Source organism: Epinephelus lanceolatus, chromosome 4 (assembly GCF_041903045.1).
Source record: "Epinephelus lanceolatus isolate andai-2023 chromosome 4, ASM4190304v1, whole genome shotgun sequence".
Taxonomy (NCBI): domain Eukaryota; kingdom Metazoa; phylum Chordata; class Actinopteri; order Perciformes; family Serranidae; genus Epinephelus; species Epinephelus lanceolatus.
This window is the reverse complement of record NC_135737.1, coordinates 24,607,899-24,629,847: the sequence shown is the minus strand read 5'-3', so window position 1 is coordinate 24,629,847 and position 21,949 is coordinate 24,607,899. Positions and strand designations below refer to the sequence as shown.

Below are 21,949 nucleotides of genomic sequence, written 5' to 3'. Positions count from 1 at the left end.
CTGATCCAGGAGGTTTTTACTGGGAGCTGAATTATCCGCAGAGGTGTCTTCCTCTTTAAAACAAATAGATCTAGTGATTTAAACTGGTAAAAACACTGAATGAAGCAGTTTTACATTTTAAAAAAAGTGTTTTTCTGACTCTCTCATTGTATAGGGGCTGCTCACTACGGTGGCCATCACAAATCCAAAAACATGAGTGGCTTTAACTAGAGCCAGTGTTTGGTTTGTCCATTCTGGGCTACTGTAGAAACATGGTGGTGCAACATGATAAGCTCAGTGGATGAGGACCCACTCCCAATGTGAATATAAACCGCTCATTCTAAGGTAACAAAAACTGAACAATTCTTATTTTCAGGTGATTATACACTCAAGAAGACATATTTATATTCCATTTCAGCCAATATGTCCCCATAAATCCTACACATGGACCTTTGATTACCTGGGTAGCAAAGTGTGTGTTTCTAAAAGATGTGTCACTTACCACTTGACCTCATTTTTGTGGTCTTGATAATTCACATCTACAAAGAACTATTATGATGTGTGTTCATATACCTGATGAAAGCAGTGTAGATCAAAATGTTGTAAATAAAATATACCAGAGCTAAACAAGACTTTTCTTTTTATTCGGTACATAACAGGTGAAATAACAAGATATTAGTGAGGTGATAATACATTTAACTTGATCTTGATATTGCCTGTCCTTAAATTACCATACTAGTGTGCAATACAGCTTTGGAGCAGTTTATCAGTAATGAGTACAGTGTAGCACCACCAGTAGTTGTCCTTTTTAGGGATCAAGTTGGAACAGTCCAGTAGAAGAGGATATTTTGAGTTGAGGATCAACCCTTGTCTGAGTAGAGCAGGAACCCAGAGAAGATGCTGTCGTCCTCACTACTGGCATACGCCCCATTCCAGTCTCTGAGCGTCTCCATCCACACCTGATCACCCACCGCCAGCTGCAGCACCACCAGAGTGGACGCCTGGTCGATGTCTTGACCATATAGAGAGTCCCGTGTCCTTACTCGCCGTGACCCGTTCACTACCAGTGTGGCTCGCAGTGGCTGATTCCGTACAGTGATGTGGAAGGAGAAGACGTAAACCCCGGCGTGGACACATGTAAAGCTGTTGGAAGTGAGATTGAAGTGGTTCTCTTCGTTGTAGAAGACTTTGTCGAAGCGGACTGGGAAGCCAGAGGGAGGGAAGGACTTTCTCGGGGAGATACCCACACTGAAGGCCGAGCGTTTCTGGGGAACCCCTGATCCCTTAGCTCCCTTGAATCCACGAAAGCCGCGATCACCTCTCATCCCAGGGTAACCTCTGTCCCCTTTCGGCCCAAGCATCCCTCTTATGCCTTGTGGTCCCTGAGGTCCTCTGATTCCTGGTTCTCCTTGTGGTCCAGGAGGTCCTTGATCCCCTCGGATGCCTACAGGACCAGGGGCACCATGCTTGCCGTTAATTCCTGGAATGCCCATTGCTCCTGGAATGCCAGGAGACCCAGGATCTCCTCGCTCTCCTTTCTGTCCCCTCTCCCCGAACGAGCCACATTCCCCCTTATCTCCTTTGTCTCCTTTAGGACCTAGCTCAACAGCCACTCCTGGCGGTCCAGCTGGCCCCTCTTTTCCTGGTTCTCCCTTCTCACCTGTGGTGCCATTCTGTCCAGGTTCCCCTTTCACCCCACCATCACCTTTGGCACCTTGCAACCCCACTTCGCCTTTCTCACCTTTTGAGCCAACTTCACCTGCAAGGTAAGGAAACTGTGTCAGAACGGTTGAAGTCTGGAAACAAAATAAAAGAATTCAGCAGTCACCTCAACAAGTTTGCACCTTTTTGTCCCGGTTTTCCGGGAAGTCCAGGTGGTCCACCTGTCCCACTGTTTCCTCTGTCACCTTTATCCCCTAAGAAATTGACATAACAAAGCTAGTATTCAATGAACAATATCCAACATAAACAATATGAATGTGTCTTTTTTAAATGATGCTTATAGGAGAAAATGATATATATAATTTGACAGGTCTACTGGACACAAGCTCAAATGTCAAAGCAACCTGATTATACTGATTCACCACTGTGTAATGGCCCCTGGGCTTTATGTGTTGTGCCCAGGTGCCAGTTGTTTCATTATATGCTCTTCAAACATAATGGCTGCATTCTGCAGTCTTGAAATATGTAGGGGTGTCACGATATACCAGTATTGATAATAACTGTAATATTAAAAAAATGAAATATTGATATTATGTTAATAGTACACATATGATAAAGTTGTGTAAATAAGCCAGCACCTCTTATATTTTCACTTGTCTTTCTGTTCTCACTTTGTCTCCCCTCTCTCAACACCATCTGATTGCCTTTTCACTATCCATTAAGTGTAACTGCTCTTTTTGTACTCTTTCATACTGTTATGGTTACAGACCCTCTCTCCATCAAGTGTTATTAATTTGCCAAAAAAAAGACAAAACACACAATAAACAAAGTTAAAGATAAATTTGACTGTTAGCTTTATTATTATTAACTTTATTTTTTTTAATAGATATTGCAATAATATCATTATCATGAACTCTTTTGGCCACGATAATAATGTAGTGAAAATCTGATATCGTGCCAGCCCTATATGTATGTAATAATCAATTGTACATGTGTATTTAACCATATTATACCCACCTTTGTCTCCCCTTAACCCCATAGGGCCACTCACTCCTGGTGGTCCTGGTAAGCCAGCTGCTCCTGTAAGGCCTCTTTCACCTGGTGGCCCTACGTAGATGAGCAAACATAAATAAAGTTCAAAATGGTGAAAGCAAACATACAAACAACTTAATTGCACTTAATCCGTGAGTCTTATACCTTCCAGGCCTCTGTCTCCCTTTGGCCCCCTGGGGCCTCTCTCAGGTGGACAGCACTCACAGAAGTTGAAGTAACACTCATTGTAATCAAGAGTGTAATTCTCAGGGCCAGCACCAGGGGGCTCCATGCTCTCTGTGTAGTACTGTGGATAGACTTGATTTGGATGGGTGGTCCTCTCTGTGGTGGGCAGTGGACGGGGCGCAACAGGATTTGCACTCGGCACTGCCTTGAGAGTCTTGGGCATGCTGGTGGTCACAGGGTTGTGCACGGTGATCTGAGGGACAGGTTTCTTGGTGTACTGGTACTTTGGCTTCTGTGTCGTCTTAGCTCCAGCGCAGGACACCACAGTGAGTGTAACCACAACTACAGCCACAAGGGTCGACTGACAGGAGATAATCCTCATGGTTGACTGGGAGCTGAGAACAGACACGTTTATAGGCTACAGGACTCTTCTGTTTGTCTGCACTGATTTCATTTCCCATTCATTTTAGGTTAAAGACAGCAGATTAAAAGAAACATGCTGATTAGCAGTTCATCAGCCCTGTCCAGCTATCACTCCTCTCGTCTACTATTATCTCAATATAGTATCATCAATTCTTTTTCCTTGCTTCTCTATTTCCACTTGCACGTTTCCTGCACTGTCAGTTTCAGATTGGAGCTACACTGTTTTTCAGTCATGTGCCGTTATAACTAGAAATCTATAGTTAGAGCATTCAGAGCTGAGTTTATGGTCAGTAAATGCAGCTGCTACAATGTTCAACTGCAATGAAAACCTGCATCTTCATCATCTTCATCAAGTTAAGTATGCCCCTCAGCTTAGCTATGCTATTCTTCATACATAAACTAATCACTGTAACAGGTGACCAACTGTCAACTGTCTGTGAATCATCAAAATGAATCATTTAGCAAAACTGATGAGACTTACCCAGTTATGCATAAGTGGTATGATCATTTATCCTCTCTAGCAGTGGTTTGGAGGCAGCACCAGGAGCTCCAGATCCAGATCTGATATCTCTGCCAGGCTTGGGCGAAAGAACATTCCCACCAATGAGGGTGGGTGCTGGAAGCACAGGGGGAGGTCTGAAACCCAACTACGGTGGGCTGGAGCCGACCCAACAAGAACCACTGTGCTGTGGCCCATTCTCTGTACGCCTGTTGTGTAGAAAGGTGCTTTTGTGATACGGGATACAGCGCCCGCCAGGAGCACTCCCTCTCTGCGAGCTAGGTGAGGAGCAAAGGCCGTGGGGCAATGGGTCACCCGATATGGGAGGCATTCCTCCAACATCCAACCTGCTATCCAGGCTCTTACAGTGGGACAAAGCCAACCAAAGAAGCTTCTATGACAGAGGCCGGGGCACTACAACAGCCTTTTTTCCCCAAGTGTTGCTTTGGACAGTATTCAGCAGGAAGGTGCAAACCGTTTCTATCCAGAATTTTTACATGTAAAGTGCCACGCTGCTGCAAGATGAAGTTTGAAGAGTACACCTAGATGACATTATCTGCAGCAATTCATTTAAAAACCTTACCTATTAAGTGATGTAAGCAGTTGCTTAGGGCCTTCTGGTCCATAGGGCCCCCCTAAAAAAGATTTTGTTCGACAAACAGGATACAATAGATTGGCAGCACGGTTGTGTAGTGGTTGTCACACCGAATTGGCCTGTGTAAAATGCTCAAATGACTACTTCCTAATTAACAGCCCTTTAGCTTGTTACTATCACTAAAGTTGGTCATATTTGTATGCCATATCAAACTGCAAACGATGTTAGGCATAAATAAACAAGTTTTAATCATAAAATGTGATCATGCCCTGTACCTTGTCTACTTTTGTGTCAGGATCAGCTATAGACTGACAGGTCAGAGATGACTGCTATCTCATTTTCACATGGATATGTGTACTGTTGTCTTGCTACCACTAGAGGGCACAGAAAAGTGTCCACAAACTAGAACAACAGGTCCAAGTTGAGCAAAATGAAGTTTAAGGTGTAGCAGTCCCAAAATGTAATGTCCCCATAGGAGGACACAGAATCGATGGAGGTCAGATATGATGAGTTAGATAAAATTAATGAACAAGACAATAATGAAAGTCAGCGCAGACTGGGATATATCTTCTCAAGCTATTCTTTCAGTGTTTGCCAAGCACTTTAGCCCATGATTTCAGTTGAATATAATACATTCATTCATTCATTGTCCGTAACCACTTTCATGTTAGGGGTCACTAGGGTGCTGGAGCCTATCCCAGCTGTCATTGGGCGAGAGGCAGGGTGCACCCCGGACAGGTCGCCAGACTATCACAGGGCTGGAATAAATCATATCTGAGGTCAAATTAAGAAGACCATTCAGAGGGTTGGGGGGTAATAGACAAAGAACTGTATTTATTGTAGTCTATTTAAATAGTATAACTGACCATAGGTATCAGTTTAGTCTGTGTGTGCTTGAACTAATATTTACGATGCACAGGTCTGTTCAATGCCATGTGAAGTGGCAACATGTTAAACTGAGGGTGCCCGTCCAAACAAATTTCTGCTTAGGGCTCCAAAAAGTCTAGGGTCGGTCCAGACTGGCAAACTGGCGCACACCACAGGGAGCTCAGTATTTACAATCTGCGGGTACTTGGTGAAGATCCAGAAGAAAGCTTTAGCCTTAAGAGCGCTGATAATCTCCTCACTCAACAGTTGCTAAACCTGAGCTGTTTGTCAAAGGAACCAGCTTATCTCCTTTAAATCACTGCAGTTGCAATGCTTGCCTGATCACTGTGACCGACTTTCTGCACATGATCCCCCGAGACTGCTGGCAGCTACATTTGCTAACTATGATTCATACTGTGTTGCCGGACAATGATGCATTCTTACGGTGTAACGAGATAGCATCAGGTTTTTGTAGAAAAGTGATTTTCTGGTAGCTGTCTAGTCGAAACTCTGGACTGGCCGGTGAATGAATGTTTGAGCAGTGGACATGCCTCAGTCGTCAAAGACCTCACGTCCTCAGAGGGATCTATGTCCAGCTATGAGTGAGCAGGAGGAAGGGAAATGAAATTTGGGAAACAGAGAGGGGTGATGGTAGGATGAGGGCTACTAAATAGGAGAAGATTGTGTTTATTTATCCCAATTTTTTTCATCTTCTCACTAATACTTTTCTCTACCTCCTCACCTCCATTCACATGCTCCTCTTCCCAGCAGCTCAGGTGAAGTGTCCCTGACTTACCCCTCCATAAGAGACAAACAGATGCAGTGTAAGAGAAATGCAGCGGAGTCCTGAGAGAGGGGTTCCTCTGGGGTTCTACGTGCCCTGAGCTCAACCCCGTCGTCTCTCAGCTCCATTCAGACCACACACAACAGCAGCGGTCAGCTTACAGTGCCCAGCTGGTCACAGAGGACCCAGGCGCTGCTCACCTGTCCGTTCATTTAACACTGGCACCGGCCCTGCCCTCAGCCTCCATCCTCACACACTATAGAGTGAGGGATAAGGAGGAGTTAACTTACTCAGCGGGTGCAGCCGAGCAGAGAGAGGACCAAAGATGACTTGGGTGGATGGAGGTGTATTGCCTTACATTAACCCTATTCATGTAAAGGTGATCTTGAAGCTGAAGTGAATGTGTATAGAGTGAGTAAGAGAGGGTGAGAGTGAGACAATAACGTAGAGACTTGTTTGGTAACCCGCACAGTCACTCTCTGTATGAATATTTCAGCACTAACAAGGCCGCAGACTGTTTTATTTTCTTCTTCTATGGGATCTTATCACAGAAAACCTAGATCCTGCAGAATTAGCAGCTAATGACTTTGGCAAGAGATCTGCTGGCAGTGAAGACACATCTCATGTAGTCAGAGTACAAAAACACTTTCTCCCGCCACACTTACCCCGACAAGCCTCTCTGATGTTGGGGATTGGTTTCTAATGCGCTCAGAGTTGCCTTTTCCAAAAGAGAGGAGCTGTTTTGAAGAAGTCCATCAGACAATGATTATATCATTTGATGTTGTTTTTGAATGAATGTTTGTGGATGTATTTTTCTTCACACCTGAGCTGACCTGGACATTTCCTGTTTAAAGTTAATTTGTGGGCACATTTTTTCAGCTTTCTTCCCAAGAGCTAGAGATGAAAAGGCTGATGCCACTCTCATATTTGTCTATGAAATATAAAGATCCAACAAGCAGTTAACTTAGCTTAGCTTACCACCAGAAACGGGGAAACAGCCTGCCTGGTTCTGTTCAAAGGAGAGAGAATCTGCTTAAAGGCTCACTAACTAATATCTCCACATGTTGCCTGGCATCCTCACAGGGACAACAGAGGTTGAGGAAGTGGTTATTAGTGAGCTTTAGAAGAGCTGGTAGGGAGATTTTGCTACCTTTGCTACCTTGCACAAAGCCAAGCAAGTTGTTTCCCTCTCCGGTCTTAATGCTAAGATAAGCTAATAGTGGGGCAGTTTAGTGTAAGACTTTTGCCATAAAAGCAACACATTTGACACAGATGTTTACATGTAATGAAAAGATAGCCAGATATCAGGGGCTGCAAATTCAGCCCCTCGGGGCCATGGCAGCCATTTTTTTTTGTGTCTGAATGTTGCAGAAAACAAATTTTATGACTCTTTTTATGACTTTCTCTTGAAAAAGAAATGTGTTGCTTGTGATGCAAAATGCACAATTGTTATTAATTCTTTAACCTAGTTTTCTCCACTTTAACCAGCTGCTGGCCATAGCCGTATATTCAGGTATGAGAGTGGTGTCAATCTTCTAACTCTTGGCAAGAAACTGGAACTATTGCTTTAAAGAGCATCCTATCACCAGCTGAAAATCTTTTTTGTGTGTTTGTTTGTTTGTTTGTCCAACCAGTATTTTAACTTCTCAGCTTGCTGCAGTGATGTATAGCCTAAGTGTTCTCTGGGTGTGCCAGTGCATTATGGGATCACTGTTTTTTAGGTGTGGTTACATGTGCAACAAAGCTGACTACTGGCCATACCCAACAGAGGTGCAACAGAGTTGAAATTTCAACCAGAAGGGTCTGTAAAACGCTTCCCAGCCTTACATTAATTAACTGTTTACATGCAATGCAAAAAATGAAGGCACTACAAACAGAAAGTGCAATGTTGGCAACTTCCTTTGGTTAGTAAACGTAATGCACAGGTGACTGACTGCTGGCCTGTTGGTGGAATTTCACTGCTGGACAAAAGGCAGGATAAAAAGAAGTCATTGCATGGTTTTATGATTTTATGATTTTGTGGTTTTGCTGAGCAATGGTGCCTCCTGTGTATTCTATTTCATCATATTTTTTGTTTTTAATTGTATTTAAATGTCCTTTGAATTGCCTTGTTGGTGGATTTTCTGCTCATTCTTTTTTCATGTGAAGCACTCAGTGCATGTAATCCCCTTATTGTAAAGGACTTTGTGCAGCATTTCTGGTTGGAATAGTGCTTTAAACAGGGTCTTCTTTACACCATCCTCCAACACCACAGAACCTCCCTAATGTAGCCCCATTGCAGTCACATTGTACATTTCCTAACTAAAATCTCTAATATCTAGAACACCAACTGACCCTCATCCCCTTAAATCAATGAGCACCCCTGGAGAAATACAAATCAATAACAATCTTTCTTTCAGCACCACTCAACTTCAGCCCTAAGCTGATTATTTGAACAGGTGTAGTTCACCTAACAGACTCCATGACCCTGTGAAGATCAGACGGGTTTGATATCCAGTAAAAAAAAAAAAAAAATTACAAAACTCTGTCTCACTCTGTCCCTTGTGTGTTTCACACTAAAATTCTTGGTAGCCTGTCAAGCATTCGTTCACAGCAGCTTGCACACATTGATGGAAATGTCCCTCTTCTCCAGGAATATACAGAACCATACCAGATAGTCTTAACTGAGGGAAAATTGTTAGAGTACTTTCTTAACTAGAGTCAGAGACTTGTGATGATTTTACCTGAGCAAAGAATGAGATCATTGTCATCACATCTGTGCTACACCGAGCAAAAGATTATTTTTCTATTCGACCACTTGGTGGCAGACTTGTGTTTTAGGTTTAACCACAAGGCTCCTGCGTGTAAACAATACATATCAGCTAATTTTATCCCTTACAAAACACCTTTACAATTAACAGCATCCAGATGGTGATTAAATTTTGTTCTCACAAATGTATTAAGCAGCACAACAACCCTGTCTCTTTATTAAGCTACACTGTTTATCACCAACCTATTCAATGAACCAAACGTAGCACAACATGTTTTTATTTGAAGTGAAAGTGCATTGAACATGTCAGGGTTTGGCTCCAGCTATGGTTTAACGCCTTGCTGGGCTCAGGTTTTATCAGGCCAACCACTCCTAGATCTATATTGACTGATACAGATACACTGTAAAGCTGGGAGCTGTGTCATGGGGTGAATTCCTCCTCCATCTTTGATCAACAAAGAAAGGCAATAATTGCACAATCACTCTGAATGCCTCCACACAAGCCTTGACTGATTGCACCAAAATCAGTCAAGAAAGAAATCTGACATGCGGTAGGCCATAAAACAATATAATTTATCCTCAAACCATATCATGATAATGGATGTGATTATATTCACAAATTATGGTACTACTTGGGTCATTGTGACCAATCTAATCTAATGCTTATTGTTTACTCAGTGATTTTCCAACAATGTGTTTAGAGCCTCTGCTTTTCTCTGTATGTGAAGAGTTTCAATTCAAAATAAGAAATCCAACAGTTCAAAATGAAAATATAGAAGTACAGAAGTGTGTTGGCTGACAAAGTATTCCCAGATTACGGTTTAATAGGAAAACTGATTCATATAGCCATAAAGACATCTGCTTAGTATATTTGGGCTTTTTGGAAATGACGTAACAATATAGGAAAAACACAGCTTAAAGAGTGTGTTTAACCAAGACAGTCAAACAACAGACACACACCCAACAGTACAAACAGTGTTTCCTAAAACAAGCATGTCGAACGACACTGCAGGTATTGTCTTGTCCTGTTTCTTTTGTTTGTATTTTTGTTTTCTGATGCAAAATATTCTTTCACAAGTGACTGGAACACTTGCAGCGGTCATTGTCACAATGTATCACAAAACTGTCACACAGATAACTAGAAAACATGCAGATTTTTAATGACATTTCTTGATCATATAATTCATCTGATCGCTTTTAAGTATACTGATTTCATGGCAAAGTCATTAGTAAGCCTTAAGCTGTACCAGATAATAAAATTACAACAAAATTCATAGACTGCACAGTACAAAAAAAAATAAAAAATAATAATAATAATCTTGCATGGTGTTTATTTTAGGTAATGAAAACAGTTTGCACAGGTATGTGCATGTTAGTGCTGTTTAGATCATTACCTTTAAAGGAGAAATGCGGCCATTTTAAAAATTCATACATGTTATATCTATGAGTCCAAAAATATTTGTAAACATGAACAACTCTCTCCCAAATCCAAACACTAGTGCTAAAACTCAGATTTGTGATGTCATAGGGTATAAAGTCGAGAGCTGCTCCTTAGATAATGAATTGGTAATGATGTCCTAGATGACACTGAGAACACCCAGGGGAATGTTCTGAGTATATGGGTACATTTTCTGTTCCTGAACTGAGACCACTGCAGTAAAATAAAGCTTACCTGGGTATAAAAAAGGAAACAAACATTCTGTGGGTCCACAAAATCAGGCTCCCATTCATTGTCCATGGAGCAGCTCCAGACTTTATACCTTATGACATCAAAATTTTGAGACTTCTTGGTTTCTGGCTTTGAGAGTGAGTAACTCATGCTCACAAATATTGACTGAAAGTTCCTAGGCCGTAGCTAGCCTGGAAATCCAGACCCAAATCTAGAAAGATTTAGACTCGCTGAGCAAATTCAAATTGTGCTCTAGCAAGAACTCTGGATTTCCAGGGTAGGCCGTAGCAATAATACATTGGAATTCTTAATCTAGGTTGTGTTGACCTTTAAAAGACTTTTCTGTGATAGAAGACATTTACTATGTACAGTATATTGTCAATATTTTGTGTTTTAACCAGGGGCATTTCTGGGATTTGAGGACTACCAGGGCTTAGGTTGGACCTATAATGAAGTAAGTATGTATGAACAAGTATGAAATAAAATAAAATTAAATAAAATTAAATAAAATTAAATAAAATAAAATTAAATTAAATTACATTCAGCTAAATTAAATTAAATCAAATTAAATTGAATTAAATTAAATTATTATTATTTTAAAAAAATGATTTAAAAAAAACAGTATGAACAGTATCAGTATTATTAAAGTATAATATAGATCTGGTATTATCTATAAGTATTATTTATATAGTAATATATATATTATTAGATCTGTAGTATTATTAGATCTGGGCCTTTTTTTATTATAGGCCTATTCTTATTTTTGAAACATATACATAGCATAACGGGCTATTTATAAAACATTTGGGGCTGAAGCCTCGGATGCCCAGGCCTAAAGACATCACTGGTATTAACACACCCAACACGTATTTAACGTACCACTGAACGTCAGACTCAAAACCTTAAAACACATTTTCTACAAACAACAATAGAAGTGTCTGTACTTGTACGCACAGACCCCTCTACCAAACAGGAACCAAAGCTAAGAACGATCAAAAAAACAAAACAAAACATGAAACAACTGGCTTTTTTGATGTTGTATTTTTTGAAAATTGTAGTGAAAGTACATAAACATATGTTTGGTGACTTTAGTAAATGTTCTTCAGAGAAGACTGAAAATTAAATGACACAAGCGGGATATAAAAGCACTTTTAGTTGAAGACAATTACATAAAAGCAGACTCTGATGTAGTGTTTTTACAGTAGTCAGTCAAATATGTCATATTAGGCTGATCAAATATGCCTAATCAATTACACTAACACAAATTTGTGATGTTTTGTGTGTGTGTGTGTGTGTGTGTGTGTGTGTTTGCATGCAAATATGTCTATGCCCAACCGTGTCTTTTGTTGTGCATGTCACTCATAGATTGAGGCTAAACAGCAGTCGTGAGTTATTACCATGGAAACGGTCATTGTAATGGCACACACCTGTAAAGCTGAACAATAGCGGGTAGGCTGTTTAGTCGTAGGACTTAAGCTCTGTGTGTGTGTGTGTGTGTGTGTGTGAGTGGTTAGTTAGTTATCACAGGTATTAATATTTGAACACTTTCTGGGGTTTCCTTGTAAACTGAAACCTGGTTGCAGTGGCAGCGTTGGAGCATACACGTGTGTTTTGCTCGTCTTTTCTCTGTCTCTGGACGCTACAGTTACTAAGAGTCCCCCAGTTTTATTTGAAAGAAACGGTCACATGTAAACACAACAGAAACAGTACACCACCCCTCTGAGTGTTTCGAGTCAATTTGAGTCTACAGATAGCAATGTTTACTCCTTGTCATTATGGGGTTGACCTCTGGCCTCCTCCTTCACGGGATACAAATTAACATGTCAAGTGTAAACAGAGGACAGCTCTTCAAAGACCCTGAGGCAGACTTGCACTGTGTAGGATGTCATGAGAAAATATAGGCCTTGGCATTTTCTTTTTTAAGTGAGAGGAGAGGAAGAGAAAGAGGAGATAAGAAAACTAGAAATGAAAATAAATAAGTGGAATGGAGAAGAGGGTTGAGGAAAGGATAGGATAGCCAAGCAAAGGAAACAAGAAGATTGGAAAGGAAAAGCAAAGGATAGCAAAGTAAAGGAAACGAAATGAGAGTTGAGTTGAGGAAATTGAGGTAGGAAGAGGAGGGAGGAAAGAAATGAGTGAATGGAAAGCATAGTTAAGGAAAAGAAAGGATGTAAGGAGAGGAACTGAAGGAGAGGAGAGGAGAGGAGGAAAAAATGGAAAGGAAAGGAAAGGAAAGGAAACATAAGGGTGAAAAGAACAGAAAACATGTTAAAGGCAAGGAAAGGGGGTAAGGAGAGGAACTGAAGGGAAAGGAGAAGAAAAGAGAGGAAAGTAAAGGAGAGGAACAGAGTAGAGAAGGGTTTGGTGTTATTCTGGGATGAGCTTATGTGGGCAGGTCCAGAACTGAGGATGAAAAAAAAAAAAACCCATGACTGAGGTGTCTAGTTACAAGGCATAAACATAGCTACCTGGCGAGTCCCTACACTGATAACAATCTCCTGCTCCCTCATCCACCATCCATGTTGATAATATTCCAGGAAATTTTATTTCAGCACCATGGACCTTTTTCACCGCAGACATTTTGACTGAACAAAAGCACAGGTGAAAGTGAAAACATTAACAATGACTCAGTTCCATTAAGTGTCCCAGTAAGCTATTCAAGTGAGTCAGAATGGACAACACCAGGACCTCCCCTAAGTGGAATGCAGCTATCAATAATGTTATTGAATACACCTGTGCTTTTCCTGCTATGACATGTCAAAATGTTTGCTGTGATAAAGGTCTATTAATCTCAAACTTTCTACCATCAAATCTTTAAAACAGGTCTCGCTTATCATCCTTAATAATGATTCAAAGTGAGTCTCTTACAACAAAGAGGGCGGATGTATAGGGCTTCGGGCACAGGGCATAGGCAGGTTGCCTAGTATCTGCAGCAGGGAAAGCAAAGCCCCTGGGTATTCATTCCTGCACTGTCTGGGGAGAACTGGTTTGGTGGCTCTGCCTTTTATTGTGTGGAATCACTTAATGTGGTACAGTCAATTGTGTCAGGAATGTGTGACCCATAAGCCTTTGTTTTGCTTGTTCTTGGATTTCAAAGTAACTGCTCTGCTTGACTGAGGGCATAACTCAGGGCTTAAAGGGATAGTTATGATTATTTGAAGTGGGGTTATATAAGGCACTTATATATAGTCACTTTATTACAGTCAGTTGGAAAGCCCCCAGTTTGGAGAAGCAGACAGGAGTACCACCACAAAAGCCCAGCAATGCACTGCAGTGAATGTTGGTGTTCTGTAAAGCAGTCTAAGGGCCCGTTCAGATGTAGCGTCTAAAAGCGCGTGGAAAAATCCAGCTGTGTCGTTTCCATCCTTTTATCCAAGGCGCTTCGAAAGTTGCGCTACTGTCACGCCTGCTGTTACTAAGAAAAAAAAAAGTTGAAAAAAGTTGAGATTTTTCCATCTCTGTGTGCCGCGGACGCGCACGAAAAAACAGGCGCGTCGCACCAAATGCGCGCCACTACGGCGTCGCTTTGGATTGTGAGCGCGCTTGACGCGCGTCTACATTGAAACTAATAGATTTGTGCGCGCAAAAGACGCTACATCTGAAAGGCCCCTAAAGCCCTTTTTAGATAGGAATTGTGCAAATTTGCAGGAAAGCCCAATCAGTCTTTTTTCAGCATTGGTAGTATAAAAACAAAATTGGGGAGTGCAGCAAAATGCCACCTTTCTACTTTTGTTTATACAGAATGCGCCTTTTTCGGGGCAATGGGGGGCGTGAGCAAGTAACAAAACGTGTGGCTCAGAGTGTGAAGTAAACAGTGACATGGGAGGGAAGCCGCAGCTTGTCAGTCCTTCGGCGATTCTCTCGTAAGTCGGCCCGTTCTTTACCGTCCCTGTCATCTGACGGTTAATGGCCTCTTCGTTTGCAAGGGCAAGGAGGGCGCGCAATTCCTTGTCACCCCAGTTGCTCATCTTTACAGTGTCTGTCAGGTTTGCGTTTCCCTCTTGCTACTAGCTGCTCGCTAATTCCTGCTATCAGCTGTTTCCTGTTTATCCACCACCAGTGGGTCACACATGCGGAGTCCTCAACAGCCCCTCCCGTTGCGGAACGCTCTGTGTGTCTAAACGCTCACAGCTTGCCGGCAAAACGGCCCAACATTCACCAAAAATCTGGCAGCGTAAAAGGGGCTTAAATCTAAGTGGGTGCTATATTGGGAATAATTTCATTGGTGGTGCCCCATTTTTTCAACCATATAACTTCCATATTTCTACGCAAAAGCTCAACTTTTGTTTGGGTCAGAAAGTGCTGTTGCCCAATCCAGTTCAAACCAAACTTTACTTTTCTAAAGATTTCTTAGGATGGTGTGTGCTTGTGTTTTTCCAGGCTGTTCAAACAATGACATGAAAACAGCTGTGACTAGTTACAATGAATATAGACGTAGCAGTAAACATTTCTCTTAAGAGGATTATGTAAAACCATCACTTAAGGGGGGGCAGTGGCTCAGTCCGTGGGGCCTTTGGCTTGGAAGCTTCAAGTTTGTGTATACTTTGCCCCCTGGGTACTTCCAAAGTACCCTTCAGCAAGGCACTGAACCCCCAAAAACTGCTGCAGGGCACAGTATCATGGCTGACCCTGCACTACCCCTCTACCCTAATTGCATGTGTGTGCCATAAGAGGGATATGCAAAAGTCACATTTAGACTGCTAACTGCCTTAGCGCCTAAGCAAGAGAGACACTTGCTGAAGAGCACTGCCATATCCAACCATCAAGTATAATTACTCAAAATACCTACAAATAAATGAAAATACTTATCAAACAGCCATTCAAGTGTGAAGCGCTGGCATTTCTGATTCAGTAAGAGTCCAACTCATGGTAGCAATTGCTCTCTGAGTCCGTGGACACAAGTTTACAGTTTTAGTTTGAGAAAAGCTAAAGTGGTGAAAATATTCTCAATATAACGTTCACTTGGACTGATACTGATTTTTTCTGGGTAGGCCATTTTGAAGTGGCTAAATATGCTTTGCTGCTAACCCCTTCCACAGCAGTGCATTTCTGAGCATCTGTGGTACACCTACCTGCTTCTCCAAACTGGGAGCATGCCGACTGCCATCTACTGTATGTAACACACTGACTATGAATAAGTACCTCATACAACCCCACTCCAAGAACTCTGAACTATCCCTTTAATATACTGCATGGATACATTTCTCATCAGTATGCATCAACATTTATATAAAAAAAAATAAACTAGGATGAGAAACACAACTTTCTAAGTATCTTCAGATGACTTTATTTTCTGAATATTGCAGTGATGTGTTTGTATAATGTATAAATGAAACATTCATTTTGGTGAACGGTGAAAAAGCCCCTCAGAGATCTTTTCGTTCTCGGTACAGGAAATGTCTGGGACTATGCAACAGTTTAACCAAACGGAAATGAAATGACACAAACGTGGAACAATATAAAAGCACTTTAAGGTGGAAAACAAAGTAAAGAACAATTTATGTGTTACTTATGGCCACAAGAGAACACAGATATAAATAATCAAACAAAAAAAGTTTGGTAATTGACATTGTAACCAGCCAAGCATTTACCAGTGTATATAAATATATAACTCCATATAAATAAAGTTAACTTAGAGATCATGATTAGACTGTAATCAGCGAGCCCTTGACCCAAAGCACAAATATTAAAAACTGATCTTAAACACACAACTAAATGCAATGCTCATCACAGCTACCAGATACACTACGACTCACTCTCTCCCTGGTTCATTCTCTATAGATCAACTATAGGTGAGGAAGACGGTTCTCGGTCGGCCAGTCGGGCTTTGCTTTTCATTCAGGCCAATTTGACTGCAGTCTTTGCATTTTGCATGTGACAGCAAACATTTCTGCTTTGAGTTCAGAGGCTGTTGATTGAGTAAAGCTACATCATTAACAAAGCCAAGCCTAAAACACAAAGGTGTGTTGTATCAATATTTGCTCATGCTCAGTGCCGAGCACACCTTCCTGACATACCGACAGTTAAAAAACAAGAGATAAAGAGAGGGCTCGGCACACATCTATGCAGTTATTTCATTTTATTACTTACTTTGACCAGTAAATCGGTAAATTTCACAAACAGATCCCTGATCGTGACACTTTTAGATCCATTGCATAGCATGGGCTTTTCTACCAACTATCTCTTGAAAGGTCAGATACACAATGACTTGAAATGTGCAATGTACCCTGCCAGTTAGCATTACGGTGCATAAAGGCAACTAAAAAGGTGATAATGGTTCTGATACAAAACCATAGATCAACCAGTAACATTAAGTGCATGTCACAAGAATGTTGGGATGAGTATTGACTCCCTTTTTATCGGAGAGCAATTAACATGGCGTCACAGATGCAGATAAACATAAACACACACATATTTAAAGGGGCACTCCACTGATTTTACACACCAAGTTCAGTTCACTTGTCACCTGTGGCTCTGAGAGGGAGCTCTCCTAAGGATGTGTCTAAAATCACTCCCATATTCATTTGTTTACTTCTTACACACTAAACAGTCAATAGCATACTCTGTTCAGACACTTAAGACACTTGTGAATCTTCATTTTGCATCATCATTGAGAGCTGTAGAGTCACACAATGGTTATTTTCACTCCTATAAACTGCAGTGCAGTGCATTATTGGATTAAAAGCAGAAAGTAGTGTCCATGCCTTAACTTTTTTTGCTCCACTGATTGTTTGAGGGCAATAAATAGTGCATACATCAGCCCAGTCGGCAGAGGAAAATGTTGGCATCAGCGATGCTAATGTAGAATGTTTTATGTGTACAGCTGACCCTCGTTGACCAATCACTGACCATTAATCAAAAGGCTGGGGTCGGGGGTTGTATTGCTTTGCTCAGCGCCACCTTGTCCCGCTCTGTTCTCTCTCTGTTTATCATGACCTCACTGCTGCGGGAGTGTGAGCTCGGTGCTGGTGACATAGAGAGTCTGCCTGCCCCCCCCACCCCCCCCCCCCCACCCCCACACACAGTGACAGAGCTAACTGTCAGCATCACACAGCTAACATTACCTAACAAGTCTAACGACAGAGAGGACAGGTTTTTGTGTCAGTGTGAGATTGTTGGTACCGTTAAACTGCTCAGTGTCAGATGTTAGCCGCTGCTGCTGTGTTAGCTCATGCAAACTGCAAACTGACCGTCTGTGTAATGGCAGCAACAGAAAGTTTGCTGTACCTTTCCACCAGTGAAGAGGATTAGTATCCAGTGAGGGGGGATGATCTCTCATATAGGTGTCCTCCTCTGCCTTTTGGGTCATGAGCTTCTCGAGGAGTCATAGTCATCTCTCAGGAGAAGCATCATGGCATTGCCCTGGCAGTGTCATACAACACCAGTGTGGGCAGCAGCAGACTCTGCTGTCTCATCATCTCCCCCCATGGTGCCAGTTTTAATATATTTCTAACTGTTTACCAGATAGTATTGATTGGTCAAAATTCTTGTTTTCTGTAAAAACAATTAATTAATAACATCCCTAGTTGGCATTGTACATTTCTACAAACCACGGATATGTTACGCTGGTACATGTTTCAAGTGTTTTGGGTTTTTTGGTTTGTTTGTCTTTTTTTTTTTTGAGCAAACCACCAATTGCATTTCCAACAGTGATTGTGCCACCCAAACATGATCTTTTTTTTCTAACCATAACCAATGTAAAGAAACATAATGTTTCAACATATCTGTGCTTTGAAGAAATGTACAATACCAACATTTATTCTGGCGGATGGCTTGCAAACATTTCACAATAGAGATTTCTGATGCAGCCAAAGTCTGAAAAATAATCTGAACTTGGGGTGTTGGGCTTTAAAGATGTCGGGATTAACCAGTCAAGGAAGGTCTGCCTACATACCATGCTGAGTTGTATTATGGATCTTGTAGGATGCAGTGTTTTAGGTTTTTGACTTAAGACTTTAGAGTCAGGATATCTTGGTCCTGTTGCTTCAATTACAAGCACTCTCTTTTTTAATCTGTTTCTAACAATTTTTTTTTATCAAAATGACAAACTAGATTATTGGAATGCCCCTTTAAAGACTGCAGCTTGGAAGTCATGATGGGAAGAAGAGAGTCAAGTAGTATCCTGTAGTGAGAAGAGCATGCAAATGGACTACCCACGAATGACCCTATCATGCAAAACCCAAAGGTGGTATGCACTCACACAGGACATATCGTGAGGAAAAATAAAAACAAATAGGACAAACAACATTTCACAACACATTTCACAGCGAGGATGTGAAAGTAATGTACAGTTGTGTGTCTAATACCATGGGGTAAGGCCAGAGGGTTTGGGATGTAAAGAAGATAGTAAGGCTCTGATTTCCAGATCACTCCATTAAGATCTTCATGTTTTCAGTCTTGATTAGCTGAGGTGACAAATCGCTGTGCTTTGGGATGAATGTGGTGTAAAGAGGGGCTCAAGGTGCTCCAGGGGATAAGGAGTTGAGTTGTAGGGAATTATTTGGGGATTCATGCTAATCCACCCAGTCGCTGCCTCTTTCTCCTCCATATTCTCTCCGTCTTTTAGTTCATGAGTGCCATGGTGCTCTCAGGCTGGCCACCAAAGATCCCAGAGAAAAACTCCAGTGCAAGGCGCACGTGGATGGGCACGAAGACATACGAGGTGTAGATCACCATGGCGATGGCGGAGAAGAGGATAGAGTTGAAGATGGACTTTTCCCAGGGCTCCAGGACATAGATGCCGGTGATGAGCAGGTACTGGTAGTACAGCCAGGCCAGGTACTCCCTAAAGTTCTTGAAGTTCATCTTGCAAGCTGGATGGAAGGGAAATGGAGGTGGAGTGTTGTTAGATTCAAGAAACAGATGGTGTGAAGGAGGATAGACACACAGAAGGTTAGCGAGGAAGACAGAGGATTTGGAGCAGAGTGATTATAAAATGTAAATAAAAAATAAAATAAAACAGTACACAGTTATGAGCAGAGTCAGTGTCATAAGGTTAAAATACTCCACTACAAGTTCTGCATTCAAAATGGTACTTCAGCAGAGATACAGAAGTGATGTTGTCTTCAAACTATGAGCGACACAGCAACAAGCTACAAGTCATTTGACATGAAAAGACATGAAACTAAAAAATGACACCTGAAACATTTTACTGCAGACAGGTGGGGCCTGCTACAGTAAAAGCCGAGCTAGCCTCAACATTTTTCACTGCTCCAATGACACGGTAAAGCATCAACCAATCTTATCTTTTTCTTTCTAGCTCTGGTCCTGTGTTATTAAGTTACAAAGTTATAAAGTTATTTTACACGCTGTTGGGAAGTTTAATTTATAACAATACATATTTTATACGTAGATCCTTGATGTTTAGACAAAAAATTGTGAAGTAAAAAGTGCAATATTTCATGCAAATGTCTGGGCCCCTGAAAAGGTCCATTGAAAACTGAAGTGAAAAGCAATTTACTGTCTCTGGAAAAAAAATGCAGGCTACTACTATGTACAAAAGATTATTTATAATGCTCGCACTATATCATAATAACATATTCATCTTTTTTAATCATAAATACTGATGCTCTCCACACAACTTAGCACATGATGGAAACAATGCCTGAGTCCAAAAATAGTCCTTGTGGCTGTGCATATATCAATAAGGAGGTGTGAGAGGGAATTAGGTGTGCACCTATAGCCCCTCCAAGCCCACAGCAGAGCCCTGAGGGAGCAATCAAACTGGGCCTTGTGGGAGCTCAGGGTCTTACAGGATTCATTAGAAACACCAATGAAATTAAACCCAGGGGATGTAACAGTCCTCACTTATTATCTTGGCACACATACATGGTGTTACCACACATATGGGACACTTATAAAGACGTTTATGCTATGTGAGGAGGGTAATGAGCAATTTTCCACCCCTACACAACATACATGCACAGGCCAAGACATGCACTTTCACATAAGGACCGACTAATTATTTTAAATCTTTGTTTGCAGTAATTACGGTGTGTGTTTAAATCTAAAAATGTAGATAAAAATCTGTATGTTTAGGTTATTTGAAGGTTTGCATAGCCGCAGGCAGTAACAGATCCTGCTGCACTGGTAGGGGGCGGGGCCAACAGGTGCTCTACAAGTGCAGGTGTACTCTGAAATAAAAAAACGATACTTCATTTTTCAGTGTCTACAGGATGTAACCAAATTAACTTCCTTAATACTACAGTAGGACTGTTGTGCTGAAGTTACAGCAAGCAGACAGCATTTAGGTGGTGATCAGCATCCTTTCATACGAGTTTGGATGGTACCCATGTCTTCATAAATATCTTAATTAACAAGTTTGACCCAGAAATATGTAAAATAACTCAAGCAGAAGTTAAAATCTGTGTCAAGATGGTGTAATAAATAATGATTTGCACATAGCAATGATGCATTTTATCACTATTTCCCAGTTAACTGATAATAGACAATATCAGAGGGGATATACTATTCCTTGAGCGCTCACTGTATCATTTATTGTGCATAACCGAATCCATATGTTGAGACTCACCTTAGCAGCCGACGTGAGGTCTCCTGGATATCTACAACTGAGAGATAATGACAGGACGAGCCACAGACACCAGCCCCGTCCCGCTGCTGCCGCTCCGCTGCTTTGTGTAAACGAAAAGCTGCCTCACCAGTTTGCCGCTGGCCTATATGTAGCAGGTCATACAGACTATGAGGACAACACCACGCCCACTACTCGTGCTCACACTCACGACTCACCTGGTTTACAGATCATGCAGGTGGAGTGACCGAGGACATAGGCCAGTGTGTGTTTACGCAGCCCAAAAAAAGCTGTCCTCGCATTAGAGGCACAGGGAGGAGTCGGTGTCACGGTTGCAGCTCTGTTTCAGTCATGTGAAGTCCGCTGCTTTGTGCAGCATCTTTAAACTTTGTGCAGTCCGTGTCGCATCCTTGTGCGCATCTGTCCCACCATGCTGCAGCCCGACACTGCGCCGCAGTACCACCTCTGACGTAGGCAGCAGCAGGGTGGAAAAACAAGCCGAGACAGCAAAGGCATCACACTGCTCTGCACTCATACCGCAGCGTAGGGATGTTGCACAGTGTTACTTATGAGCTCCATATGGACACTTGATATTGAACGAATATGAAATCTTACACTGAACTTAAAAATTATTTCCGACATATTAATATTCAGCTGCAGTCTGTGAACACTGATCAGTAGTCTGAGACGCCATTTAATAACAGTCCTGCTCATTCCTATTTTTATTTACTGCATGTTAAAGACTAAATAGAAAAATGAACAAGCAATAAACACTTGGACTCACTTCTATGATAAGCAGTGATGGATAGCACCACTCACTCAGATACTATACTTAAGTACAATTTTGAGTTTGCTCGTTGCATTGCTCCTATTATTTATTTTTTTAAATTAACCCTGTGAAACCTGGAGCGACATCACTTGTCTTGTGCTGCTTTCAGAAGCCTTTCACAAGTGTTTAAACCGTTGAACCTTGAGC

At 41.6% G+C, this 21,949-nt stretch overlaps 2 protein-coding genes across 3 annotated transcripts; both read right to left on the bottom strand.

The window, feature by feature from the left end:
• Window positions 1-571: 571 nt before the first annotated feature.
• otol1b (otolin 1b) lies at window positions 572-3,846 on the bottom strand. Its single transcript, XM_033630570.2, has 5 exons — window positions 3,764-3,846; window positions 2,839-3,254; window positions 2,659-2,748; window positions 1,824-1,895; window positions 572-1,738 (listed from the first exon to the last, which is right to left on the bottom strand). The coding sequence occupies exons 2-5, from the start codon at window positions 3,239-3,241 to the stop codon at window positions 840-842; spliced, it is 1,464 nt and encodes a 487-aa protein (XP_033486461.1). The 5' UTR covers window positions 3,242-3,254; window positions 3,764-3,846; the 3' UTR covers window positions 572-839.
• An 11,862-nt stretch (window positions 3,847-15,708) lies between these two features.
• On the bottom strand, window positions 15,709-21,949 carry sptssb (serine palmitoyltransferase, small subunit B). 2 transcript variants are annotated; one of them, XM_033630419.2, is made up of 2 exons: window positions 21,192-21,949; window positions 15,709-19,258 (listed from the first exon to the last, which is right to left on the bottom strand). In XM_033630419.2, exons 1-2 carry the CDS (start codon window positions 21,205-21,207, stop codon window positions 19,008-19,010), a joined length of 267 nt encoding a protein of 88 aa, XP_033486310.1. In that variant the 5' UTR covers window positions 21,208-21,949; the 3' UTR covers window positions 15,709-19,007. The 2 variants fall into 2 exon arrangements, with proteins under 2 accessions (XP_033486310.1, XP_033486311.1); XM_033630420.2 differs by lacking the exon at window positions 21,192-21,949 and adding an exon at window positions 20,977-21,185.